The following is a 10,018-nucleotide window of genomic DNA, read 5'->3' on the forward strand; positions in this document are numbered from 1 at the left end:
AGACTATCTTTTAACAAAACATATCATAAAAGTAGACTTCACGGGCTTATCTGGGATGAAACTAAAAATCTGCATTAGAAAGTTTGCATTATGTGAAGATTGTTTTTTCATGTTTCCAGTGTTGTGGCATATTCAGTGGCGCTGGGCCTCATCATGTCTCTGGGTCGACAGGTCACGGGCAAGATACCTACCAGCAAGGTAAGAGGGGGACTGTTTTCACACAGCGTTTAACCCCAGATCTACAGATTCTCCGTAGTTTCCTTGGACAGAAGATGACTGATCCCTTTTAAAATTGGGGTCACTAGGTCAAAAGTCATTGTGTCATGTACACAATTTGTATGCCTAAACATTGGTTGTGAATGCAGGACCATATTGTAAATGGAAGACAACTCATGTAAACTTGTTTTTTAAGTGGAGTTGTGTCCCTTTGTATCATTGACGCTGCCTTTCTGAAAATGTGGCAATTTTGACTTTGCATAAGAAGATTGCATTATTTCCTGAAAGAGACATAAATGACCATGTCCAACATGTAACAATTCAGATGTGGCTCAACATAACAGATTTATTTGCCTTTTTTAATAACTGACCAGGGCATATTCCATGTGGCTAGAGTGCAATCCCAGACATTGCATACTGCACAGGCTAGTCTTGGAAAACACTTGACTCACGTGAATTAAGCCTGGTTTTCCCAGAGCAAGGCTCACATGAGTCCCCTGTCTGCTCACATGATTCCCCTGTCTGCTCACACAAGTCCCCTGTCTGCTCACATGAGTCCCCTGTCTGCTCACATGAGTCCTTTGTCTGCTCACATGAGTCCCCTGTCTGCTCACATGAGTCCCCTCTCTGCTCACATGAGTCCCCTGTCTGCTCACATGAGTCCCCTGTCTGCTCACATGAGTCCCCTGTCTGCTCACATGAGTCCCCTGTCTGCTTACATGAGTCCCCTGTCTGCTCACATGAGTCCCCTGTCTGCTTACATGAGTCCCCTGTCTGCTCACATGATTCCCCTGTCTGCTTACATGAGTCCCCTGTCTGCTCACATGAGTCCCCTGTCTGCTCACATGAGTCCCCTGTCTGCTCACATGAGTCCCCTGTCTGCTCACATGAGTCCCCTGTCTGCTCACATGAGTCCCCTGTCTGCTCACATGAGTCCATTGTCTGCTTACATGAGTCCCCTGTCTGCTCACATGAGTCCCCTGTCTGCTCACATGAGTCCCCTGTCTGCTTACAGCTTCTTGAGATGGAGGCAATGTTGTCTGGAGCCCCTGATGCCTTCATATTGGTCACTAAACAGTGGATGAACATCAAGAGGTATGCCTTTATATTGGTCACTAAACAGTGGATGAACATCAAGAGGTATGCCTTCATATTGGTCACTATACAGTGGATGAACATCAAGAGGTATGCCTTTATATTGGCCACTAAACAGTGGATGAAAATCAAGAGGTATGCCTTCATATTGGTCAATAAACAGTGGATGAACATCAAGAGGTATGCCTTCATATTGGTCACTAAACAGTGGATGAACATAAAGAGGTATGTCTTTATATTGGTCACTAAGTAGTGGATGAACATCAAGAGGTAAGCCTTTATATTGGTCACTAAACAGTAGATGAACATCAAGAGGTATGCCTTCATATTAGTCACTAAACAGTGGATGAACATAAAGAGGTAAGCCTTTATATTGGTCACTAAACAGTGGATGAACATCAAGAGGTATGCCTTAATATTGGTCAGTAAACAGTGGATGAACATCAAAAGGTATGCCTTCATATTGGTCACTAAACAGTGGATGAACATAAAGAGGTATGTCTTTATATTGGTCACTAAGTAGTGGATGAACGTCAAAATGTATATCTTTATATTGGTCACTAAATAGTGGATGAACATCAAAAGGTATACCTTTATATTGGTCACTATACAGTGGATGAACATCAAGAGGTATATCTTTATATTGGTCACTAAATAGTGGATGAACATCAAGAGGTTTGCCTTTATATTGGTCACGAAACAGTGGATGAACATCAAGAGGTATATCTTTATATTGGTCACTAAATAGTGGATGAACATCAAGAGTTATGCCTTTATATTGGTCACTAAACAGTGGATGAACATCAAGAGGTATGCATTTATATTGGTCACTGAACAGTGAATGAAAATCAAGAGGTATGATGCCATTATATTGGTCACTTAACATTGGATGAACATCAAATAGTATATCTTTATATTGGTCACTTAACATTTTAAGAACATTAAAAGGTATGCCTGAATATTGGTTACTAACAATTGGACAAACATCATGAGGTAAGCCTTATTATTGGTCACTTTACAGTGGGTTAACATCAAAAGCTATGCAGTCTCTCACTTATTTTGCCTTGCTTTTATTGGGAACAGAAAGGTGCAACTCTATCTATATCTAGATGAGATAAATATTTTATTATTACATAGTGCAGTTCAGGGTTATATCTAATTACTGATTTAAAAGGGATAACATTTTGATACAATTCATTTCCAATGTGATTAATAAAAATAAATTCACTATTAATTTCAAGTAATATGTTTGTTTTTTCTTTTATGAGCTGTCATGATCATTTTTCAAGTTTTGTCAGTTTATTTTCATGTTTGCCAAAATATTAGAAACAACATTAGCTAGTTATTTGCTGTTAAACAATTTTGGTGATTGGTAAAAACAAAAGGATAATATATTTTTTCAGTTCATTTTTGCAGCCAAAAATTGAAACAATTAAAAAAATATTCAATTGATCCTGAGCTTGTTATGGAAAAACGGGTTTATCAGGGATAACACTTTCTGCCTACACTTGATTTTCCTGTAAAAAAATACCATAAAAGCGGACAGTGTCGTCCCTGATTAGCATGCACATATGCATTTTGCCCAGTTTTCCCAGTGGCTCACCCTGTACATTTTCCAGACTGACCTCACCAATGTCCGGACTGCCCTTGGTGTGGGAGACATTCCCCACAGTCCGCAGCGTGTTGGAAGTCCTCAATGTGGACACAGACTCATGCGCATAAGCAGCACGGACTCTACACACAATCTCAGTACAGACCGTGCACATCATCTCATGGATTGCTCAGTTGTTGTTGTCCAGTTCTTATTGTTAAATCTTAACACTTGATATTTTTTAAACTAATTTTCTAAGTGACATCTTCATGTGTTTGTAATTGTTAACAATTATTTTTATGCCCCCAGTAGGGTGGCATATAGCAGTTGAACTGTCAGTCCTTCTGTCTGTCTGTCTGTGTGTCCGTCCCAAAACTTTAACATTGGCCATAACTTTTGCAATGTTGAAGATAGCAACTTGATATTTGGCATGCATGTGTATATCACAAAGCTGCACATTTTGAGTGGTGAAAGATCAAGGTCATTCTTCTAGGTGAAAGGTAAAAAAATACATTCCAAGGGAAGTAATAAGCTTTAAAAGGGAGATAATTTCTAAACCTGCCAAATGATATATTGAAATTTATTTCAAAGCGGCACAATAGGGGGCATTGTGTTTCTGACAAGCACATCTCTTGTTTGTCCATTTCTGATAGTAAAAACTTGATATGTTAAATTTAAAACTGATCAGAGGCCAATCATGTTACTGTATGCAATCAGAGATACTTGTAAAATTAGCTGGCTTATTTTGTATTATGAACATTTTACAATCAGCTATGCTCAAATATAATTATACATATATATAATATCAATATTAATAAAAATATTATACATGTAAAAATTATGCCAAACCAAGATTTTTTAATTGCTTTGTAATAAAACTACATACATAAAAATATCTTTAAAAATGCATGAAACACCCAACAATTCGATTTAAGGTAAATGCCAAGACAAAAGGCAACATTAATTATTAAAGGTCACTTTCTCATTCGAACAATTTTATGTTCCCAAACATTTAATAAGATAGTCAGACCTCTTGCCAAGGTGTTATTGATACCCATTGAATTCAAAAATCTGTTTAAAAAAAAAATATCTAGTCTTGTGCATTCTTATTTGTGTAGTTTTTGTTAAGTGTTAATGTGTACAAATACTAAAAAATGTCTGTGCATTATTTACGAATAAGTAAAATCTCAGGATATAAAATGTGTAACATTCATTATTGATATATATTTGTTATTGATCCTCACAGTAAAACCCATGTATTTATGTTTGACTTTGTTGCAGTGGTAGTCAGTAGTAACCATACCAGTAATATGGTATTTCCCTGGGTATTCCGGTGTCCCCTCACAGCACACGACCACCCCCAATCAAATATCTTTCAGTATAATAAAAAGCTGAAAATTGCAGCTTTGATTCATACTTTGTCCTAGCTTGTGTGAGTCTAGTAAGTTAAGTGCTGGGACACACTCCGGCTCCTTACTTAACCTTTTACCTCTTAAATACGTATTTTGACACATTTGTAGCCCCTCATAAACTTAAATTTAATTGAAGACCTTTCTTACTAGATTCAAGTTTTAAAGGCTTCATTTCCAAGCATTATATACTAATGAGCAGCAAACAGCATAAAACCTGAACAGGCTGCGAGTTACTTGCAGGCTGTTCTGGTTTTATGCTGTTTGCACATAGCCATTTTTACGTTGCTTCTGAGTTGGAAAGGCTTAATGCAGCCTTAGGCGTGGAAGGACCTTATAAAGTTTGAAATACACACACATACAAGGTGGAAGTTTTTATGATCGACTGTTCACACTATGTTTATGCTTTGAGGTGTTGTTATACTATGTTTTCTGTATAAACTCCACCAGTTAATGAGTGCTGTTATGACGCCAAAAGTACACTAATCGCTCAGATGCCTTTAAAGATGTTAACTGTTGTTGTATACCGCAGTAACTTTACTATGGTTGCTGTCATAAATGTGATTTCACGATTTTTAAGTAACAGTTTCGTATGTATTTAGCTTGTGTGTACCTATAATGTTCTTATGATCCAAAATATGTTATAGAATCCATTATGGTGCAAAGCTTACACTCATTCGTGTTTTTGATGTTTCTTTATCGTTGTTACCAGAATTGCCAACAATGCAATACTTGAAAAGTTTTTAAAATTATGTTAAGGAATGCGCACTTTGTCAATACTATCTATGCAACATTTTATACTTTGTTACACAGTATGAAAGCAAAATAAATATGCAAGAATGATGGTGTAATTATTATTGCTGTTGTATCAATTGTGATATGTTTGACAACGACACTCGATGTAGAAAATCTGCGAAAGCGTAAACATAGCATACATGTACTGGGGACTCGCAGCCATGGCTTTATATGAGTCATGTTGTGAGAAAACTGGGCATAATGCATGTGCGTAAAGTGTCGTCCCAGATAAGCCTGTGCAATCCCCACAGGCTAATCAGGGAAGACACTTTCCGCCTAAACTAGATTTTTGCTAAGAAGAGACTTTCTTTAAACAGAAAATATCATTAAAGCGTAAAGTGTCGTCCCTGATTAGCCTGTGCACAGGCTAATCTGGGACGACACTTTACGTACATGTATTAAACCCAGTTTTCTTAGAACGCGGCTCATATGAATATTCTGTCTTACTCTAACATCTGTGCATCAAATTGTACAGGTAGAGCTTTCTAAAACGGCACATCTCCTCTTTAGGTCTACCGTTACTTTTGTGTTTAACCCATTTATGCCTAGCGTCTATAAAAAAGGCCTTGGCAAACAGGGTAGACCCAGATGAGACGCCGCATGATGCAGCGTATCATTAGGGTCTGCGCTGTTTGCTTAAAGGAATTTCTGTAAGAAATATTCTAAATATAGAAATAAATATACTAGACATCTCTAATTTTGGAAATACATTTAGAAGAATGGGAGAGTCCACTAGGCATAAATGGGTTAAACACAACAATGAAATTAATTTCAACGCGAAGATTAAGAACATCGGAAGAACGTCGTGCTTCCGAAGCTCTTCTCACACGTTACCAGACCACATCTGGCATGTATGCATCTAGCGTTGACATTTTGGCTATTGCAATAAGGATCATTGTTTTTATGCGTTATATCTTACACTATTTTTTCGAATTATTTTACGAAATATTCGTTGATTAGAGTATTGATGGAGTTTTAAAGGACTGAATCGGGGACACTATTCTTCAAAATATGAACGCGTTACCAGAATCATAGTCTTCGCTGGGAAAATAAATCGTATCATATTCAATAAACGTTTTCTTAAAAAGTACTTGCAAGTTTCATGTATTGATGCATTTGGGTCCACAATTGTTTTGTGCCGCCGTTAAACAACATTGAGAAAAGTTTAAGTAACTATTTTAAGCGTAGACATTCACGCTCCAGACCATATACCTTGGTATTGTCATTGTTTGTGTCTATCCTGGATGCATCTCATGGTTTCACTTACGTTTGTACGGCGACGTTTTTTTACGCAATAATTAATATTCTAGTTACGTTTTCTTTCTTCTGGAATAAACAAAATAAATTGATAGCAGCGGATCTAAGAACGGTGTGTTCAGCGAAATTGATAGCTCCGCTAACATTCCAGAGACCGTAACGGTAATCTGATCTCGAGTCGGGCCGGGCAACTCGAGTGTCCTGCGCTATAAATCCACGTGGACGATTTCATTAATCTAGAAAGATCATCCCATTGTGAACCAGCCATAGATACCCCATAATCCGACCAGATTAACGCCGCTAGTACAGTCAATAAGATGATACACACGGGCTTATAGGCTACGGATAAATCGATCTGAACGAAGGAAGGAGAAATCTTTAAGTTATTTCATCCAAACTTACTGGGTGCCAACGGCGAGGCATTCTTATAATTTATTGTGTTAATTTCAGTCGTGTGTGCATGGTTCTCTACAAGAATTTAGCTTCATCAATCTTGAGAAGTACAAAGGCGCTACTTAAATTAAGACCTTGTACATACTAATGGGTCTAGCGTTAACAGTGGGACACGCAGAAATTGCAAGATCATTTATTCTATCCACTTAACTTCGTGTACGTTTTGGAGAACGCTCGAATTTTTCTTTTTTGTGTCTGTGACCCTTGAAAACATCTGTTACAAGCAGAAACCCTTTTATGGGTGTTTCATAAGCAAAACATCGAGTAAACAAGAACGAACTATGAAGGAGTATAATTAATTTAGGTTTAATTCTTCAATTCAAAATACGCCTGTAATACACTAGGTTTTCCGCCAAGAATGAGTGCATTGTGAATGAGTTTCAATATTGTTTTGCGCGCTTACGAGATTTTAAAGATTTAATTCACGATGTATAACAAAACAATTTCTACTGAGAAACACGTATACATGGCAACAATATCAATTAGAAACAAATATAATGTCCGGAACTTTGCCTATGATGTAACTAAATAATGTTGCTTCAATTATTTATTTATTTATTAATTTTTAAACATGCTAGTAACTATCGATCTCTTCACTGTTTATTATTCCCCACCATAGGCGGAGGGATATTGTTTTGGCGTTGTCCGTCTGTCCGTCTTTCTGTCCGTCCGGAGCCATATCTAGGAAGTGCTTTGGCGGATTTCATTGAAACTTTGTATGAGTATATATATATGGATAAGAGGATGATGCACGCCAAATGGGATTGTACACCACCTGTAAATAACGGAGTTTTAGCCCTTTGTATCTTGAAAAAAAATGCTTTTTTGCGTGTCCGGAGCTAAATCTTGAAAGTGCTTTGGCGGATTTCATTGAAACTTGGTATGAGTATATATATATGGATAAGAGGATGATGCACGCCAATAGGCATTGTACACCATCTGTTAATAATGGAGTTATGGCCCTTTGTATCCTGAAAAAAAATGTTTTTTTAGTGTCAAATATAACACTTTTGTGTCCAGAAGCATAATGGCGGGGAATATCAATTCAACGAATTTGCTTGTTTTCTTCAACTAGTATGTGAAAAGCAATACATTTTTAGATTAGCCTAAGAACCAACATATCTGTTTACGAATAAGATTCATTTTTCATGTGCCAAATAATGTTCAGTACTTATGTCATACAAATTAGATGACGTTTTCCTGCCTACCGACGAAGTTGACACGTCAACTCATATATATATATATGATGGTGACCAACATGTATTTAGTTTTAAAAAAAAGAACATGATCCAAAACAATAAAGCGCTGAAAGATATTAATTAAAATTATTAAATGAATTAAACAAAAACACTTAAGTATTGTATTTATTAATCTAGGCAGAATATTGTGTAATAGGTGCGATTAAAAAAGTATGATTTTTTTAAAATCAAATCTTAGTTGACAGATAAGATGTTAGTAACGTTCAAGGTATCGATGACAGTTGCACCATAGCGACAAGCAGTTACTAACGCCAGTTAGCGACGTGTCAACTTTTCTATATGATGGCGACCGGGTGACATGTTTGCCATACGCCTCCGGGATCCGAACATTAAAAACAAACTACGTTTTTAACTCGCTATATCCATTCAATACCAAATTGATCGAAATGGGTTTTAGGCAATACATAACAACGTTGAAATGTTATTTTGAATATTGAAATGCACTGTTTGATGGCCGTGTTTGCATTTAGGTTTTGCATTTCCAATCGCCTGTTTAATTGTTTGCCAAGGCAAACATTTTTAGTTTACAATTTATCTAAAGTTTCATCTAGAGCACCATGCATGTTTGTATTTCTTGTAATCCGTAGGTTGCGTTCATGCGCACGGACATTTATGAGTAAACTCAGATACGTTCACGAGTTTATTGCAAGGTTTAATGGAACGTTAACTGATCGCACACGTCTAAGGATTTGATCCATTCTAATGGAATGAACGATGGCCACCGCTTGCTGTTACCGGTATATGGTTTTATGAGAAGGAAGTCATATACTTTCCGCTTTTATGAAATGTTTCGTTACTAGGTGGTCTCTTCTTCACGACAGTCCAGTGTATGCGGATTAAACGGGCTAATCATGGACGACTCTTTACGCAATTGCAATAAGCCCAGTTTTCACAGAACACGACTGAAATTATTCCTTTGCAGTTCTACTTATTATTTCACCAGTATTAAAAGCTGCCTAGCTTACACCATGTCTTAGTATACTTTACTTCTAGAACAAACACTTGATGGGCAACGATTGTCCAATTGCACACATTAGAAGGACCATCCACATAATCACTATCCGCACTTAAGTGAAGATTGGAAGATTGTGGAGCTCTCTCAACGAAAGAGCCGGAAGTTGCAAGGTGTCAAACACACAGAGGTGTCTCACTCATGGCGGTGGTTATCTCCCTGTCGGGAACTACAATAGCAACTAAAATCCGTCGAAATGAGGATTACATGTTTGTGCTGTTTCCTAATTCACTAAAAGACAAGGCTATTTTCTATATGAGCCGCGCTCTATAGAAAACCGGGCGCAAGGCATGGGCGTAAATTGTCGTCCCGGATTAGCCTGTGCAGTCCGCGCAGGTTAATCAGTCTCGAGACATTCCGCTTATACTTGACTGTCGCTTAGAAGACACTTCCTTTAAACGAATAATTCCATAAAAGCGGAAAGTGTCGTCAATTAATAGCCTGTGCGGGTCGTCAATTAAAAGCCTGTGCGGGTCGTCAGTTAATAGCCTGTGCGGACTGTACAGTCAAATCTGGGACGATACTTCACGCTGTGACGATACTTTACTCACATCCATTAAGCCCTGTTTTACCTGAGCGCGGATCATATAAATAGTTCTTTTACATATCGCTTACAGTCGGACTACGAAAAGAATATTAATAAAAACAAACGACACGAAACTGTGAATACATATGTAATAACAATATAATTTTTAAGTTGACATTAAGTGGCTTGCAAAGGCGGGTATGCTCTAAACCAGTCAAATCTCTTCGCGGATGGTGGCTTATCAGATATGCAGCTAGACCAAAGAAGTCATCATGACAAAGAGTATTTGATTATTGTTAGATTGATGTCTATACAATAACAACGAAATTAATAATATACATTTTAAGTTCTTTGCATCCATTTTTCTTTAATTAAAACCGTATAGCATATTATAACTATTTAATA

General features: G+C 37.3%; 1 protein-coding gene across 4 annotated transcripts in view; it reads left to right on the forward strand.

The window, feature by feature from the left end:
• Window positions 1-5,154, forward strand: part of LOC127873145 (tetratricopeptide repeat protein 13-like) — a 71,110-nt gene extending 65,956 nt beyond the window's left edge. For 2 of the 4 annotated variants that reach the window (XR_008045996.1, XR_008045997.1), the window contains 5 exons: window positions 120-198; window positions 1,232-1,356; window positions 1,492-1,626; window positions 1,672-1,716; window positions 2,931-5,154. Coding sequence is in view for 2 of the 4 variants with exons in the window: in XM_052416791.1 (XP_052272751.1) it covers window positions 120-198; window positions 1,232-1,311; window positions 2,931-3,033 (262 nt within the window). In the remaining 2 variants the exon portion in view is untranslated. Of the gene's footprint in view, window positions 1-119; window positions 199-1,231; window positions 1,357-1,491; window positions 1,627-1,671; window positions 1,717-2,930 lie in introns of those variants that run through there. The other 2 variants (XM_052416792.1, XM_052416791.1) reach the window with 2 other exon arrangements.
• The last annotated feature ends 4,864 nt before the right edge of the window (window positions 5,155-10,018 follow it).

Source organism: Dreissena polymorpha, chromosome 3 (genome assembly GCF_020536995.1).
Source record: "Dreissena polymorpha isolate Duluth1 chromosome 3, UMN_Dpol_1.0, whole genome shotgun sequence".
Lineage (NCBI taxonomy): Eukaryota > Metazoa > Mollusca > Bivalvia > Myida > Dreissenidae > Dreissena > Dreissena polymorpha.